Here is an 18,762-nt window from a genome sequence, read left to right on the forward strand (position 1 = left end):
TAACTTTGGCGGAAATTCATTTAGCATAATAAAATGGCTTTGTAAGTTGGTATCATTTGAGTCCATGATTGCCCAAAATATTTCTAGGGTTGTCCAACACGAAGTGGGCTCGTAACACCTAACAAACACATAGTCACATCTCTTTTTCGTTGTTCCCTCCAAAAATCAAAACGACACCCATATCAACCAAAAACGACACCTCCCCCTTTCCTCCACTCCAAGATATTGGCGAAACCAAAAATCTCCTCCTACAAAAAAAAAAAAAAAAAAAAAAAAAAAAATCACAGTAGTAACACATCATACCTTCCTCCCTGAAAAATTCCTAATCTCTCTTATTCTCTCTCCTCTTTCTTCTTCCTGTAAAATTTTGAAAAACCCCTCTTTCTCTCTCTAGGGTTTGTTTCCATTTCTATCGATCGATTTCTCTCACTTTCTCTCTCCTCACCTCCAATGTCATCAATGGCGGACGATTCAATCCCGCCGCCATCGCCACCACCGTCTACGGCGGCGTCGCTAGGGCAGTCGGTGATTCCGATAGTGAACAAGCTTCAGGATATTGCGGCACAGCTTGGAAGTAGTCCTGCGTTTGACTTGCCGCAAGTCGCCGTCGTTGGAAGCCAAAGTAGTGGTAAATCGAGCGTTCTAGAAGCGCTTGTTGGCCGCGATTTCTTGCCGCGAGGTTGCGATATTTGTACTCGTCGTCCGCTTGTGCTTCAGCTCTTGCAGACTAAGAGGAGTGATGAGGAGTGGGGAGAGTTCTTGCATCTTCCTGGAAAACGATTTTATGATTTCAATGATATTCGGAGGGAAATTCAGGTATATTTATGTTGCCTTTTGAATGATTTTAGTAAGATTTTTTGTTTTTTTTTTTAAGTGAGAAATGGATGTTTTGATTTGCATTTTAGCTTTGTTTATGGAAAGTGATTGGTAAATCAGGTGTATAATGCGAATTTGAATGCTTAATTTTGAAATTGAAGTCATTAGAATTGAAATGCTTAATCATGAGGAAGAGTTGAAATGCTGCATTATAATCTAATTTTCTTTGATTGATAGCGATAATGGAAAATGATTGATAAATCATGTATAGAGTGCGAATTTGAATGCTTAATTTTGAATTTGAAATCATTAGAATTGTATGAGTAAGAGTTGAATGCTGCATTATAATCTGATTTTCTTTGCCTATTTACGAGGACGAAATGAATGTGACTAATTTGTGAATTAAGGTAGTATTTAAGTGGATAGAGTACGGTTTTGTTTAATTGATGGTTGTTTCGAAGCAGGATTGCCTCTTTAGTGTTATTACCCTGTATGAATGTCTGATTGGAAGAATACTGAATACATCAAGTTACATTTAGTCCTTTGGTGCTGAGTAGAGTGTTTAAATTAGTGTTGGGAGGTGTTAATTTTTTTGTTTTTGTTTTTTGTTTTGGCGTGGTCAATTTAAGCTTTTAATGGTGGTAAACAATGGTGTACTATGTGCTAAGGAGTTCAAACCTAGTGTTTTGCATAATGGTTAGTGACAGCAGCAAGTATGAATACTACGTTTAGGTGGAACGTACTTGAAGTATGTATTCTATATGCGTGGTTGTGTGAAAGGCTTTTGATGTGTTTCGGATGCAAGAACCAAGCAATGGACAGGTCCTAATAGACAGCACAAAGGGAAATATTTAACGGAATAAAAATTTGTCAAATTTTGGATTTACGAGAGTTTAAATCTAAGGTAACATTATATCTTATTTCTGAGCACAAAGCAAGACTAATTCAGAATCTATGGTCAATGTTCACACACAAAGTAAAACCACTTGTACAGTGTACACCTTCAAAAACTATCACTAATATTACTTACAATAAAATATGCTTCAGTTCTCAGAGAGTGTGGATTTAGGATTTACTCCTTAAGATATCTATACTGATTGGTAAAACCAAGTTTCCTTATAACTTTGAGGATGGTAGTGTTTAGTAGAGGATGGAAGTTGTGGTATTTGAATGACATCCAGTGGTATCAGGATTTAGTTCTTATGATCTCTATTGATTGGGAAGAGGAATCAATTAGCTACTTGATTTGTTATACCTGATGCTTTAATTCAGGATGTGAGAGGATTCTCACAGTTTGGGGCTTCTACTTGCTAGAAGGAAACACATATGACTCCCTTGCTAAGGTTATAGGTTCAAGAGGCCCCATGTAATTTTTTGTTTTCATTCCATCCTTTCTTAAATATGCACTAGTCAGTAGTGAAATTATGAACAGATCTATTGTAGTTAGTTGGTACATGCTGTGTACTGTTGCTGTATAAGTGAAGAAGAGTTTTATACTACTATTTTCACCCTCTTGTGCATCATATTAAATTTTTTATCTCTCCTATTGTAATTTTTTTTTTCTTCCTTTTTTTTATTATTATTTATTGCCGGAGTGGCATTCACTTGCTAAAGGAGCATTGAAAAGGCTGGATTATCGATTTAGTAGCTTTTTGCATTGCCAAATGCACATTTATACTGATCAATGGTCTTCTTTCTTTTGTTCTGCAATAAAAATCATGCACGACTCAGTTTTGTGAGCGTCCGTTGGCCTTTTTTACATGGCACTAGGTCTTGATGTCTTGTTGATGAGACATTTCATTGGAGTCCTTGTCAATGCTTTTTTTTTAGTTCTTTGGAACTAAATTTGGTGTAGGCATGGGTCACCCATTAACGATAGGGTGAATAGAGTCGGTGGGGGGGGGGGTCAAAACTATGGGATCTTCAAAAGAAATTTCAAATTTATATAACAACGGCCACAAGAGTTATTTGCTCATGGTTAACGAAGGGCTGATGTTGCTTGCAACGAAGCACTGGGCTACAAGCCTCCCATCTTACAAAATCCTTAAAAAATGGAACTTGCTATTTGAAATTGCGGAGCACTCTCAGTTCATTCCTTTTAAATGTGTGATGAACATTGTCATGGAAATTTTAACGAACTTGTACAACTAGATTGGCCTGATTATGTTTCATTCGTTCTTCTGAATCTTCCTCCATGCTTCAGATTGATGCGTTCAAAACTTTAGAATGGCATTTTGTGAGAGTTGAGCCAGTACAGTCGTCTTGGTTTGATTTTGAAATTATAGTTATGTTGATACAATTGTCTGCTGCATTGTGTGAGATTTTAAGTAGAAAAGGAAAATGTCTAGTTTTAGAGTTCATGGTTGTGCATTGTTGCACTTTATGCTTCTGTCGCATTCTAAAATTTTCGGAGCAGTGTATAAAAAGGTGCACCTAGGCACTAGGCGATTAGGGTAGCACCTATTTTGCTCTTGGTGAGGCGCATTCAAAGAGGCGCACCAGGAGCGCACATAAGGAAATTTCTGTAGCTGTTTTAAACTGTGCGCCTGACGAACTGAAGCGCGCTTTAATAGACTTATAATCTGACTTTGTATTTCTGATTTCATAAGGCATATGAGTAAAGATTAAAGCTTGATGTTTGATGGACAATGGCAAAAGAGGTTACAAGATAGGTTAGTAACTTTAGGCTATCACTCTCTAACAATGGCTCTAGGCCATTACTCTCCAAGGGTTCCCAATACAAATTTCTGCCTATTTTCCTTCTACTACTCTCTATTCTCTACCTATATATACTACATAGCTAAGCAAATACAACTTTAATTGCTACATACTAATTCTTGTCTTCATCCCTAAAAGCCAACACAACAACTACTGCAGCATTAAGGTAGTGCAGCTAATAAACCAACACAACAACTACTGCAGCTTTAAGGTAGTGCTTCTTGTGGTGGTGTGTTAGCCTACCCCTTTATTCTGCCTCATGCTGCCAGTGTGAAGAACAGGTGGTGTGTTGGCCTGATGCATTACACGTGCCCAAGGTGCACCTAGGCGCAGCAGGACCTTTATTGCTTCAAGTCGCCTTGAGCTTTTTTATACATTGATCTGGAGGACCAAGGTTAAGAAATACGAAGTATATTTTTACCTCAAATACAGCATACTGACCAGAAAGAACCACTATCTACTATACACTTGACCTTTAGCTTTGATGTTTGAAGATAGCTATCTTGTTTGCAGTTGGTTTGTTTTGTGCTCCACATTCTAAAATATGTTCACATGTATATTCTTTATTAATTAGTTCAAAGAAAATTTTGGTTGGTATCACTTCTTCCCCTTGCTGTTGCTCTGTTTATATTCTCTACTTGTTTTAATACCATACGTGTGATACCTCTTAGAAGTGGCCTATGACTCTAGTAGGATTGGAAATTTCTAAAGACTAATAATTATTATTATATATTTCTTTATTGCAGGCTGAAACTGACAGAGAGGCTGGAGGAAACAAAGGTGTTGTTGACAAGCAGATTCGTCTGAAAATATTTTCACCTACTGTTCTTGATATTACTTTAGTAGATCTCCCGGGAATAACAAAAGTTCCAGTTGGTGATCAGCCATCTGACATTGAAGGACGAATAAGAACCATGATAATGTCCTACATCAAAATCCCTAGCTGCTTAATATTAGCGGTCACCCCTGCTAACTCTGATCTAGCAAATTCAGATGCCTTACAGATGGCTGGAATTGCAGATCCTGATGGTGAGTTAAGCGATAATATTTCTTACTCAGTTTTTTTTTATTTTTAAATCAATCAAGTCATGATTTTGCAACTATATTCATCAATTTTTTGGCTTATTTTGGGCAGGATATCGAACAATTGGTGTTATCACAAAGGTGCATGGCATGTTAGCTAGTTTATTTTACGTTAAATGATACTGTGATTTCTGCTAAGATGTTGGACTCTTTTATGGTGTTTCAGCTAGACATTATGGACAGAGGCACAGATGCTCGCAATTTTCTGCTTGGAAAAGTTATACCACTACGACTTGGTTATGTGGGCGTTGTGAATCGTAGTCAAGAGGTACATTTTTTCTTTTATATAATTTGATGGCTTTGACCATATTCTCAAAAACTACGCTTTAAGAATTCTGGATGTTTGGTCCATTCATCTTGTCTTATAGAATTTCTATTTATTGCCAAATACTCCTTATGTTGGGAGGATTAATTATTGGGTTCCTGGACTCTTGGCTTAAGGATTTTTTTTTTTTTATTGTTTTTAGTGAATTCTCAAAAATCATGTTTTAAAGAATTTTATTGCTTTTATTGAATTTTAGGGTTTTTTCAAATCAAGTTTTTTGCATGTTTCACCTAAACTTGCTTTTGCTGCATTATGCTGTATCTGTGTTGAGCTGAATCAGAATTGTCTTTATTCCTCATATTAGTGGTAGATGGTGGATGATTTTGCCAATGAAATGATTCATAATGATTTGACGTGGAGCCAGAAGCAAACAAATTCATTTAGATTGACATTGACATAGTCATATATTTGTAATTTACATGATGAAAAGGCTAAAGAACATAATATGGTGTAGGGAGTTAAAATGTGATTGGTGAGCTTTGAATATGGCTGTATGGGGCGATTAATTGGACTGAAGAGGATGTTACACGAGAATTGTTTGTTAATTTTAGGTGTAATAATAACTTATTGTGTGGACTGGATCTTGCTCTCTGGACTCTTTAGAGGTGAAGCTTACCATACTGCTGTACCCTCAAGGTTGGGATTGCGCAAAACTTTCAGCAAAGTAGTTTTGGACATTTTCAGAGGAAAATGATGGTGGTTGTAGTGTAATTGTGGAATTAACAGCTTTAACGGTAAAAATATGGATGATAAATATAGAAATAACTATGGTTCTGATTGTAAGAATAAAAGACAGCATATTGTATATAGTTAAACACATATTGGGCACCCATTAGTGAAAAGACGGGCAGCTGTCTTATGGAGTATATATCTGCGTCACTAAAGGTTGTCAGTTGTGTAAAATACCAAACAATTTTTGTAATGGCTGCTAACAATGCACATACGTGAAACAACTTAATTCAAAGCATGCATCTAAAAGTCATCTTTGTCCTTGTTGATGACTTTATGTAAATTGTAGTTTGATTAATAAGGTTAGTTGAGTTTGTTGACTTGTATTTTGTCTGTGTTCTGTAATTGGTTCCAAAAGTAAGGAATATTTCTTTCTCTTCTGTCAGTTCTATTGATAATGCCTATTGCATTCAGGCATTACTGGAACACCAGACTTTAGTTGTTCCATGTGTTTGATCTTGCATTATATAAAGGTATATTGGATGTTGTAGAATAAAGAGATCTTTTTGATAGGTATTGTTAGTTGTTACCATACGTATTATATAATTTCACAGTTTTCTGTTGTCAAGTCAATTATATTTTTTTCATCACTCTGCTGTGTCTTATCAAAACAGGACATTGCGAATAATAGAAGCATAAAAGATGCCCTCCTGGCTGAGGAGAAGTTTTTCCGTAGCCGTCCAGTATAGTACCTCTAGCCTTTTGTATATTTACTCATTTTACTTGTTCAATTGAGTTGTAGGTATATTTCATTCCTGATCTTTCTTTTGGGGTTTCACTTGGGTTATGCAGGTGTACAATGATATTGCAGATCATTGTGGCGTTCCACAACTAGCCAAAAAGTTGAACCAGGTGAGAACAATTTAGTGCTACTGTATCTTATCTCTTATATATTTGGGTTTTAAGCCTGATGGTTGGTTTTTTTATTTATTCATTTTGAAGATTCTAGTACGACACATCAAATCAGTTCTTCCTGGTTTGAAAGCGAATATTAGTGCTCAACTTGTATCTGTTGCCAAGGAGCATGCCAGTTATGGAGAAATAGTTGAATCTAAGGTATGATCCTTGTGTATCCTGATTATTTGTTGGAAAGCTGGAATATTCACTATCACTTGGTTAGTTTGTTTAGAATTATGCAAGATGTCTTATAATATAGCATGGTTTGGAGTGCTGTTGGAATTTCTGCTTCAAATTAGCAGTTAGACTAAATGCAGTGGACCTATAAACTTGCATGTTGCTAAACTTCTACTTAAATCTCTTTGCTTTTTGTTGTTGCTAGGCTGGTCAGGGTTCTCTCATCTTGAACATTCTGTCTAAGTACTCAGAAGGTAGGTCTGCTATATGTTTGTCTGTACATACATTTTATTTACTTTATTGTTCTTGGTTAATGCTTAATTGGTAAGATTTGTTTGAACAGCTTTTGCTTCTATGATAGAAGGGAAGAATGAAGAAATGTCAACATCTGAGTTGTCTGGTGGTGCAAGAATTCATTACATATTCCAATCAATATTTGTAAAGAGTTTAGAGGTTCAAATTCTGACTTTACTCCTTCCCTCTCTTCTTGGATTTCTGTTTCTATTGTTGATGTTTGTGTGTCTTTCTTGCTGTGATTTCCTGTTTAAAAAATTATTTTTGTCTAGTCGTAATTTCAAGTAATAGAGAACTTTTATTGATTACTATATATTTTTAATAATCTTTATTATAGGAGGTGGATCCATGTGAGGATTTAAGTGATGATGACATCCGAACAGCTATTCAGAATGCAACTGGTCCTAAATCTGCATTATTTGTTCCAGAAGTAAGTTCTTTAATGATACCGAATTGATGAGTTTTTTTTTAATAATGTGTTTTGTTATTGGATTTCCTTTCAAGTGTCTTAACATCAAACATTTTTTTATTATTTATTTTCTGGCCTTTAAACTTTTTGGATTTTAACTGTGGAAAATGTAGGTACCATTTGAAGTTCTTATTAGAAAACAAATTGCTCGTCTATTAGATCCAAGTCACCAATGTGCGAGGTTTATATATGACGAATTGATAAAGGTAGTGAAGTTTTTCTGTATCATCTGGCTTATAATAAATTCCAGGTGCTAAAATATTATAGAATATTCTTCATGTAGATGAGCCATCGCTGTCTGAATAGTGAATTGCAGCGCTTTCCTATACTTAGGAAGCGAATGGATGAAGTCATTAATAGCTTCCTGAGAGAAGGCCTCCAACCTGCTGAGGCAATGATTGGGCATATTATAGAAATGGAGGTAATTGCTGCTAAAAGAGTGTTAATTATTTATCTTCAATTCATTGGGTATTTTCCTTTTTCATGTTTGTAGTTGTCTCTATCTTTATGTACTTCAATTTAAAATTTGTTGTGTACTACTATTAGTGATTTCACTTCCTGTAGTCCTTATTCTTACTTGTATTGGGTGATCTGTAAAGTGTGTTGCTTATTCTTGCTTGTACACTAGTCTTCACTGATGACTATCTGTCGAGAGTAGGGTTGCTTAGCTGGAAGGTAGATTGGAGTCTTATCTGACTTACTGAAGTTTGTACTTGCATTGTGCACTATAGAATGATAATCTAGGCTATCTAGCTAAACAATTTGATCTGCTCTTTTACATTGTTTATGCTGTTACTGTTACATTATTAAGATAATATTGATCATTTCTTGTATTAAAGGTAGAGCCACCATTTTCTTTTAAATTTATGGTAAATAGTTTAATACTACATCTACAGAGGAGTAATTTGCTAGTGGACTAGATCAAGCCCCAAAAGGTCCTTGTGGTTAGAATACTAAATTCTAGTTTAAATTTCATAGATGGACTACATAAATACTTCACATCCTAATTTTCTTGGTGGAGCCAAAGCTGTTGAGGTTGCTTCTCAACATATCAAGTCCTCAAGAACTTCAGTATCTATCCCAAAGCTAAAGGTACCTGTCAAGGCACAGTTAATCAATGAGTTAATGTTTATTTATTTATTTATTTCATTTCATAGTTGGTGCATATTGGCTGTTAGGATGGTGGGGATACAGATAAAGCACCTGCATCTGAAAGGACCATCAAAACACGAGCTATTCTTCCTCGAAATGCAAATGGAGTTATGTCAGAACAGGTATGAAAACTCGGACCTGACTATATCTGCAGGGTACTAAGTTTCATTTCCCTTTTAATTATTGGAAATATTTTAGTAGATTGAGTAATAAGTACTAACTATTTACTTGCTTGATGACATTTTGTCTGATTGACAGAACATTCGATCTGTAGTTGACAGTGAAAAGCCTGCACATCCTGGTAAGATTCTACCCATTATTATTACATTATATACTTCAATCTAGTCAAATTGAAATAAGACAATATTTACCATGTTCATAGGAAACCATGGGTTTTGTGATTTTGATATATAGATAATGTCTGAACAGGAGGTGCAACTAACTCTAGTTGGGGGATTTCATCAATTTTTGGTGCTACTGACAACCGCATGTCTTCTAAAGAAACCAACATTAACAAGTCAAGTGAGCCTGTTCATATCTTGGACCATGCCTTTTCGATGATACATTTGAAGGAAGTAAGTGTTTTCTTAGTGATGATAATGCTCCCATCTTTGCTTTACTTTGTCAGCTTTGAAGTATTAATTTACTTTTCTGTCTTGAAGCCACCAGCAATACTAAGGCCTGCAGAGACTTGTACAGAGAATGAAGCAATTGAAATTGCTGTCACCAAATTGTTGTTGAAGTCATATTATGACATTGTCAGGAAGAATGTGGAAGACTCTGTGCCTAAGGCGATCATGCACTTCCTGGTGAGATCTTGACTACCCTAAATCAATTTCCTCCTATATCTGTTCTTTAGTTTTGCCTTTTGCATCAACTCTATATGGTTGTAGATATGTAATTTTTTTAAGTTTGTAGTCCGCATTTGCTCTCTTAGCTATTTATGGCTTTATGCTTCATGCAAACTTTGTGAATATAGAGATATAGACATATATAACTGTGATTTGGTAAGGATCTACCTCTGACCTAGTTTGTAAGTTTCCTTCCTTTTTGGTGTGTGGGAGTTTGAATCTTTAATCTATTAAGTGGAGAAGAGAAACAGGTGGATTACAGATTTGTCGTTTTTTGTAGACTTTTATCTACTTCAGATGCCCTTGAAACTCCTGATTATACAATGGTTTGGTTTGGGCATTGGGCTTCTGTTACTTTGTTATACTGGTTTGGGAATTGACTGCTTTAAATGGTCTATAGGCTACTAACATATATGAGTTTCCTTCATCATGGTATCACATCGATGTGGTATATACCATCCATGTACCACATGTGCATTCCTTCATCATGGTATGAACGTCATCGTTTCATCAAGGATGGTTTAATCTATCTCTGGGAGTGCATTATTTCTCCTATAGTGCTTTGGTTGAAGAGCTATACCAGCATGAAAAAGAACAGTGCTTCTATACTCGGTCAAGTTGAAAAATATAATTTATTTACCCCGTTATACTCGTTGATTTCCATGTTTTTTACATGAGTATTGAGTGAGGCTTGTGCTGGCCTAGTTTAAGATTGTTCTCTTCCAGAACATATATATAATTGAAAAAATATAGCATGTTTGTTTATTTTGCAGTGACTTGAAATTTAATGTTTCCTAGTAGGTTAACAATTTGAAATGTGAATTGGAATATAGATTGTAAAAGCTGTACTTCAGTCTGGCTTTTCTGTTCTAGTATGGTCTAGTCATACTTTGGCATAATAACAACTAACAAGTAACAGCTAGTGGTAAAATGGGTTATTGGCTTATTGCTGTCATTATCTCTGTAGTTGATTTATCATTTTGTTATATGAATATTGTGCAGGTAAACCATACAAAACGAGAGCTTCACAACGTGTTTATTAAAAAGCTCTATAGGTAACATGAAGCTTCCACAAAATGTTTTAAGTTGTTTTTTTTAATAACATCTAACAAAGCATAAGATAGATTTTGAATAAACCTGATGGCACTGATTTGCCCATGATACAGGGAGAATCTTTTCGAGGAGATGTTGCAAGAACCTGATGAGGTTGCAACAAAAAGGAGGCAAACTCGAGAAAAATTACGCATTCTCAACCAGGCTTTCCGGGTAAGTTTCTGTAACTTAGGAAACCCTAAGAACTGTAACATCATTGCATATCAGTTTTCCACTTAAATTTGGAGACTTTATCAATCTGCCTTTGCTGCTGTCGGTATTTGCTTAATAAAATTCTCTGTGGATGTGTGTGATGTTTAGGAATTGTTGATATGTGTTTCAAATTTGAGTATTTACAGCATAATTTGTCTTTTTCTGTGTGGAAACTTTGAATTAATTCTTATATATAAATAAATGGACTTTCCAAAAAATGTGACTCAGTTTACAGTCCAGTGCTTGACAGAATATTATTAAGTGGTATAAGGTTTTTTGTTTTCTGGAGGTGATCATCACACATTGCACTTAAGAATTTTTGGTCTTGACAGAATATTATTAAGTGGTATAAGGTTTTTTGTTTTCTGGAGGTGATCATCACACATTGCACTTGAGTTTGGTAGGCACACAAGAATTTTTCGTTTTTTGGAGGTTATCATCATGAATTGAAGTCTATGTGGTCCTTGCTCCGTATTGGATGACTTTTTTTTTTTTTCTTGTTTATTCATGGCTGCCAAAATGTAGTCATCTACTTGTTTTTACCTGTCTGCTTATGTGTTCTTTGGTCTCTGGATACTAAATTTGCAAATTTTCGTTGTCTGTCTTTACATTACACCCACTTGGAGCTCGACGAATTTCTTCAGCTGTTAGTGTTGAGAGAATGAAATTCTGTAGGTTTCTAAGCATCATTTTTCGACTTGCATTCTTGTTTTTCAACTTGTCTGTCTTTACATTACACCCACTTGGAGCTCGACGAATTTCTTCAGCTGTTAGTGTTGAGAGAATGAAATTCTGTAGGTTTCTAAGCATCATTTTTCGACTTGCATTCTTGTTTTTCAACTACAGGTACTTGATGAATTGCCGCTAGAGGCAGATACAGTTGAGAAGGGATACAGTTTGGGTACTTATGCTACTGGTTTGCCAAAGTTTAATGGGCTCCCATCATCTGCGTACTCAAACAGCAGTCATTCAAGTGATTCCTATTCGGCCTCTCCTAAAACCCACAAGTCAAAAAAATCATCCCACTCAGGTGAACTACAATCACCATTTTATGGTAATGCTGATTCTAATGATGGTGGTGGACGTAGCTCTCTACCTGGTTTGTATCCAACTGTCCATATGTAGTTATATGGTCAGTCTGCTCAATCATCCCAATTTCATTCATTTCTATTGGTCTGTCCAGTATCATTGAATCTTCGGTGAAAGAATTCCATAAGAAGCCTTTGCACTGTTTTGTGAAGTTTCATTTCAGTGATATTAAAAGTTGCATAAGTCTTGAGGTGGTAAAATGAAATCCGCAGATTCTTGAAACATATATCCTTAAAACAGTCCATGTATTTTTCTCTTTTGGCCTATCAGTTTATTTTTCGTCATATTATTACTTGTCCTAGTTAGCATGCCTGAAGTCGATTAGGTATAGTAGGGGTAATGTTTTACCTCTATTCAGTTTTGCCATACAAATAATTTTGGTTTGTTTGCCAATGAAAGAAGATGATGGAAGTATTGATAGAATGTATATTCTGAAGTCCTGTAATTGAACATATACTATTGCATTGAAACTATTACACTTTGTGGTCTACAATTCGTTTATTAGTTATCGTGTCTTCTCAATTTGCCCTTATTTTTATTTTTGTAAAATGCTGCAATCCTGGTAAATGTAATTTGTAAATCATTAGCAATAATCATGTCTTGATACCCATTGTTTGGGTTACGAAGTGGGCACTAGTACATATGTACATGGTACTGAGTTCCTTGATGCTGACCATTTTCTGGGGCACCAAAGTGCTTACTAGGAGTATTGTGATGTTAGCGTGAAGGACTTATATTGATGTATTAAAATGCTTCTCCCTTCCACAGCAGGACTAATTTTTGCTTGGGTTGAACGTTACGTGTAATGGGTCGTTGTGAAGCCTTAATCTCCTGTATCACTTGACTTTTTACAAGCAAGCCCTTCTAATAAAACTTCTGATTTTTCATAACTGTTCCAGTTCCGAAATCATTACCTGAGTTGATAAGTGGCCAGTCCTAAGCTTGAACAATCATGTAGATAGATCGTGGAAAAATATTCCACGAATATCATAAGGGTCCAAAGGAGATGCTTGCCTGTCTTCCTGCGAAAAATTAAAACGGGGGAATTGGAGTGGAGAACCCTTGCAATTTGTGTCTTGCGTCAATGACCAAGAAACACCTGAAGCGGAAAACTTCTACACAAAACCTTTAGGCTCAGTATATGACAGGTTAAAATTGGTTCACAAGTAAATCTTTTGTCGTTACATACAGCCTTAAATCTATTGTTTGTAGTAAGGGCAGGTAGTCCTCTTACAAACAACAGATTGGAAAATTTGCTTCACAATCCTGTAAGTTGACGAGGTGTTAATTACTAAATAATTACATGTACCGACTACTTGTGCAGTGCTTGCTGTCGCAACCCAAATGAAAAATGTGTTCCCAATAAGTTTAAGTCAGTAGAAAGCTCCCATTGACTCGTCAAAGCCAGAAGGAATCTCAAACTCTGTTCCAGAACCATTGGTAACTTCTTCTATAGCCTCCTACAAAATAGAAGCAACTTCAGGTGGTCATTGATGGCCATGCATAAACAACGATTCCAAAGAAGTGTATGGGAGCAAAGGACAAAGCACTGGACTTAAATACAACAGAAACACAAATTACAGCACAAACACATATTTCAGCACAAACACAAATTCCAGGACGCAAGTTTGGTTGAAAGTAAGGTTATCCAAACTTCCGCTCTCATCTGCTCACAAGAGCTGCAAAAGTGCAAATTCTAGGTTTAGTTCACATATTGTTCAATTCACCCGTTGTTGTATGGAAAGTTGGAAACAACTTAATTTAATTAATTACTTCATCTAAAGTTCAAGTAGATCCAGTGATCCAAAAGTCACCAAAGTGTGGAAGGCCAATAGTTTCCACGTTAATTACTAAGCCTTTTTTCCCAGTAATTAGATTATCATATTATCCCTCCCTTTCAGAAGAAAAGGCATCCAAGCTTTCAAGTCGACCAATCAAACTTAATTTCTCTTGATTATTGTTGTTTATTTATAATAACTTATTTCTTATATTATATCAATATACTACTACGTATATTGGAATTAAACAGTCAAGCTTCAGTCTTGAAACTGTGAATTCCTTTAGTTTAAAATAGTAGGGACTACTTCAATATCTACTCCATATGGTCCACCTACTATCAAGCTCTAATTTTTCCTACAATAATTCCTAATTGTGGATTGCCAGCTCGATCATTAAATATGCCAACACTTCAAAAACCTATTTGGCCACATGGGGCACATTCATATCTATGCTTATGTATATCTAACAGGCGGTTAGGGGAAAAACAGTAATCCTACTATGACGTCTGACAAACGACCTTAGTATTTCATAATATTTTGTCAAGGGATTTATATGTTCCATACACATTCAATCACAGACGTTATTGAATGTAAATTGAACTACCTGCTCAGTGACACTGACTGATGCATTTTGCAATGAGACAGCAGAATCATTTGTTACAGCTTCGTCATTCTCCAGCAAATCCTGTACAGAAACAGAATGATGTTAGTACTTGGAAACACAATATCCAGTGAGAACTCCAATAAACTATTCTATTCATGATACTGGTCCACACTGAACTAAAGAAAAACAAATTGGAACGGGGATTGTTTGCTGATGTGGTCTAACCTCCTTCCATAAAACCATGATTAAGCTTTCACTCGTTTGAATATGGTAATCCAAACTAAACAAATAGGAGATATAATGAGGACATTTTTTTGAGTTTTGACACACAAGACGATCTCGATGAAGCATGGTAATGATGTCATCAACTTGCAGGATAAGAGGATTAACTCGGGTTTAGAACCTAGAGTTAGACTTTCACTTGGTTACAGAATCAAAGGAAAAGAAAATAGGGCTGGCATGAAAAATTCATATCCCTGATCATTTGTTAACATCCCTTTTGCAGATGAACAGTCAAGGTTACAAAAACCTATTTATATTCAAGTATCAACCTGGAAAACCCAGATTTTTATTTAAGAATTTGTACCTGTTCATCCTCCCTCGTCGAGGTTTTTCCTGATTCAGAAGCGAAAGGCTTTGCCTCCTCTGGGCTTTTCTGCAGTAAGATTGTTATCCACGTGAACCATAAGTCTTTCAGTAGCATATGTCCTAACAATCAAATGACAATAGACCAGCTTTTTGATTGGCCATCTTATTGACTTATACAGAGTAAATAGCCAATGTGCTCGGACAAATTTGCTCCCTAACTACCAAATATTGACCTGGTAATTGGATGCACATAGGGGGTGATCCTTAATACTATAAATTGGAAAAGAAGATACATTACCCGGGTTTCTTGATTGCCGTAAGAACTGTCAGGCTCAATGGCCAGAGGCTTTACATCACTTGGAGTGTCCTGAAAATGCAACATCACAAAATCTAAATAAAGCATAATTAATTCCTCCAACTTACTCAAACAAATTACAATTTAAAATAATAAAACAATAAATAGAAAATTAAGCAGAATAAGTTAATTTTAGAAAATGTTCAGCAAAAGCTCAAAAAAAAAAAAAGTTATAATCAGGAAAGTATATCAGAAATTATAGCTATGGAGAACAAAGCCTCAATTAGATTACCACATAACTAGTCTTTCATACATAACAATTAATGCAGGAAAAATAAAACAAATTTTACATTACTCCACACATCTAGAAAACTAGGTGCAATACTAAAGAAAATGTAGAAGCTACAGATTACATACCGGGTCACCCTGAAATGGTATAATCCTCCCTGCCTTTGAAAGATCTCTCAATGTTCCCTAAACAATAAGCACATATGTCTCAAGCTCTTAAGATCACAAATTCATGACAACCAGTCTTAAGCAGATTGATGGAATAACAAAATCCACCTTATTTGCCCACATAAGCCCACAAGCATTACAAAGGGTCCTTGGACCAGATGGGCCTCTACGCATAGCTGGTGTAGACTTTTCATTGGTTCCACAGTGCTGACAACTGCGTGGGCTGTTTGGAAAAGAATGCCACATCAGATCTATCACTTAAAAATAGAGTACAATACTTCACACGACATGAATATGTCAGCTTACAATAACTTGCAAAACCCTTCCACCTCCCCCCCCCCCCCCAAATAAAAAAAAAAAAAAAAAAAGAAACATTGCAGAAGTTGATTCAAACTTACACACATTCTGGAGGTGGTGTACCATCATTAGGATCCCAATTTACAGCAGCCAAGTTGTACCTATCCTTCAACGATACAAATTGTCCATTTTTCCGATGCATCCTATAAGACATTATTGGCACCCATATTTTAGCAATTAACATAGCACCATATTTTCAAATCACAGAATATGCTCCAACAAAGCTTTTAGAATTGAACAAACTTTATAAATTAATAATGCTTGATAATTTTTTTAAATTGATACTCTTACTATCTACTTCAACAGACATACCATATTCACATAGTCCAGTTCATAAAACAGCATGATAACTTAAAGACACTATTTTAACCAATAATTTCAACACTGTAATGGTGTTAGGCCTAGGTTAATGCATCAAAGGAAGGGGAATCTTTCCTTTAAATACATCAACAAACAAGAAGCAACAATGAAGAGAAAATTCTTATGAAGAAAAGAACATCCCGCGGTAAAGCCATACTGCATATTGAAAGACTAAGCCTATCAGATAAGCCAATTGACAATTTAGATATTCTGGAAAAGTTGAACCGACAGTTTCTTGTTGAATAGAAGGCCATACATATTTATATCCAATTTCATTCTTGCATGACAAAGAGAAACACGTCCTTCAAAAATATAGTGTAGGCGTGTAGCTGCAGTTACCAATAAAATGTTCAGCTCTAGAATGCGTGTATGACCAGTAGAACCAAAACAACAATTCTAGGAGGAAACCACATCCAGACTTTCTATAATATACTTCATATGGAAATTTAAAAAGCAGTCATAATTCTAGTACTAAGATTTGACCCAACTACCTACTTGTCAGTTGTCACAAGCAACAGCAGAACTAAACCTCTGGAGTGCAATAAGAAACAACAGAAACTTATGCTAGTCAAGGTTTCAGAGGGTAAAACGAAAAAAAGTTCTTGATATGTCAAAAAGGACACGAAAGGATCACCTTTGAGCAACTTCTTTCCGGCATGTGTAGCGAATTTTCTTATCATAGCATCTTTCTTTCCTCTTTTTTCGAAATCTAACCAAAGACGCAATTCTATGAGAGATTTTTTGGCCACATGAAGGATCACCTAGTGCCTGCATCATTTTGCAAGCATATAACCTCAATTAAATTGACAGAATAACATATAATTAGCACATACATCGCTTCGATTATACCATATGATGCTGCTGGAGTAGAAACTCTGATGTAGGTACACTGGTGGATACGTCACGCCCTCCCAAAAGTAATAAAACAGCTTGCACCTGTCAAAAACCACATCACAACATAATCAAATATATGGAAGCCTCCATAAGAATTGAAACACATGCTCAAAGTTGCAGGGAAATCAACAAAAATAACTAATTCAGTTTGTAAATTAACAAAATCACATCAACTATCCAGAAAATCACATGATCAATAGCTTAACAGTTGAATGGGTAATCTTACAAGTTCACTTCAAAAATCATATCATCAAAATGAACTTCTTACAGTTTACCAGACATTCATGCAAATTCATTGCATACTATACTATATACTGATACTTGTATTAGTTGTATATTCTAAGTATTTCCAAGATATGTTGTTACATTCCACAAACATCAACATCTATTTCTGATCATCAATTAATTCATTATTATATCCTCTGTTTAGACAAAAATAGATAGAAAATTCCTAATCATCCAATTCTTTCCTTTGAAATCCGAGAATGTCTGCTAAATGTCTATTATACACTCAAGTGTTGTACACCTACCTTCGACTCTACCTAAATGAGCTAAAAAATAGCCTCGGGTTTAATTACACTCTAGGTGCACCCCGATGTATAATCGAAATCATCTGTTGCATGTCCATGAATCACTATTCTACAATTTGCTTCCAAAAAACACAAAATCAAACAAAAAACGAAAGAGGAGAGAGAAAATCACCTTATCAGGTGTAACAGCAGGGAAAACATATACTTCGCCTTCGAAAGCGATTGTAAGCTCACTAGTTCTCCTTCGAATTAGCGAAGATGAAGATGAACACCTCACTGCAGCAGCAGCAGCAGAATCAGGCCTATTCGCATTACCAGGAATCGCTATGCTAACATGCGCATCTTCACCGGCGCTATCACCTCCGGCGCTGAAATCGTCGTCGTCGTCTTCCTCCATAATCGCAAGCTGGTTTTGATCTTCGAATTGCTTCGTTGAAACCTCCATTACAGCAACATTCGAAGAGCATAAATCTCTCTGTAAAACCCTAATTCTCAGGAATTTGGTTTTTTGAGGAAGACGAAGAAGTAGAGAGAGAAAATAGAGAGAGAAGTAGTGCTAAAATGGATAATTATAAATTTATAAATGAGAAAAAAGGGGAAATTAGATTTTGTGTTGCAGAGCAAAAAGTCGTTTATGAAGAGACCATTTTACAGGTTCTCAAAGGACAATTTTCTGGATTTTTTTTTTAAAATAATATATTTTATACTCCTATATTTTTTAATTATTTTGTGTTTATGTGGGTGTTTACTGTTTAGGGCAGAAAGAAAGGATTGACTTAGCCTTTGACTCTTTTTTTGTTTCAAACACAAAGAATTAATTGAAAATAAAATGGAATAAAAATTTGGTTGTAAGCTTGTATTTGTGGGCTTAATGAGTGTTAGTGTTTAAGGGTTCATTTGGCATTGTTGTGGTGTTCTGTTTTTTGGTTTTTTTATTTTCAAAATCATATAATATATGTCATATAATGAATATAAAATTAGTCAAACTTATTAAA

At 35.5% G+C, this 18,762-nt stretch overlaps 2 protein-coding genes across 2 annotated transcripts; one reads left to right on the plus strand and one right to left on the minus strand.

The window, feature by feature from the left end:
- Positions 1-200: 200 nt before the first annotated feature.
- LOC110740065 (dynamin-related protein 3A-like) lies at positions 201-12,395 on the plus strand. The gene is made up of 20 exons (XM_021920554.1): positions 201-816; positions 4,281-4,563; positions 4,670-4,698; positions 4,784-4,885; positions 6,286-6,354; positions 6,464-6,523; positions 6,614-6,727; positions 6,951-6,999; positions 7,089-7,198; positions 7,377-7,469; positions 7,622-7,714; positions 7,792-7,929; positions 8,487-8,600; positions 8,687-8,782; positions 8,919-8,961; positions 9,090-9,235; positions 9,323-9,469; positions 10,514-10,566; positions 10,678-10,777; positions 11,663-12,395. The coding sequence occupies exons 1-20, from the start codon at positions 451-453 to the stop codon at positions 11,939-11,941; spliced, it is 2,484 nt and encodes an 827-aa protein (XP_021776246.1). The 5' UTR covers positions 201-450; the 3' UTR covers positions 11,942-12,395.
- Positions 12,396-13,021: 626 nt separating this feature from the next.
- LOC110740066 (GATA transcription factor 24-like) lies at positions 13,022-18,440 on the minus strand. Its single transcript, XM_021920556.1, has 10 exons — positions 17,940-18,440; positions 17,193-17,279; positions 16,978-17,111; positions 16,025-16,126; positions 15,735-15,849; positions 15,588-15,644; positions 15,174-15,242; positions 14,874-14,942; positions 14,288-14,368; positions 13,022-13,365 (listed from the first exon to the last, which is right to left on the minus strand). The coding sequence occupies exons 1-10, from the start codon at positions 18,210-18,212 to the stop codon at positions 13,279-13,281; spliced, it is 1,074 nt and encodes a 357-aa protein (XP_021776248.1). The 5' UTR covers positions 18,213-18,440; the 3' UTR covers positions 13,022-13,278.
- Between the last annotated feature and the right edge of the window lie 322 nt (positions 18,441-18,762).

The sequence above is a fragment of the Chenopodium quinoa genome, unplaced genomic scaffold (assembly GCF_001683475.1).
Source record: "Chenopodium quinoa cultivar QQ74 unplaced genomic scaffold, ASM168347v1, whole genome shotgun sequence".
Lineage (NCBI taxonomy): Eukaryota > Viridiplantae > Streptophyta > Magnoliopsida > Caryophyllales > Amaranthaceae > Chenopodium > Chenopodium quinoa.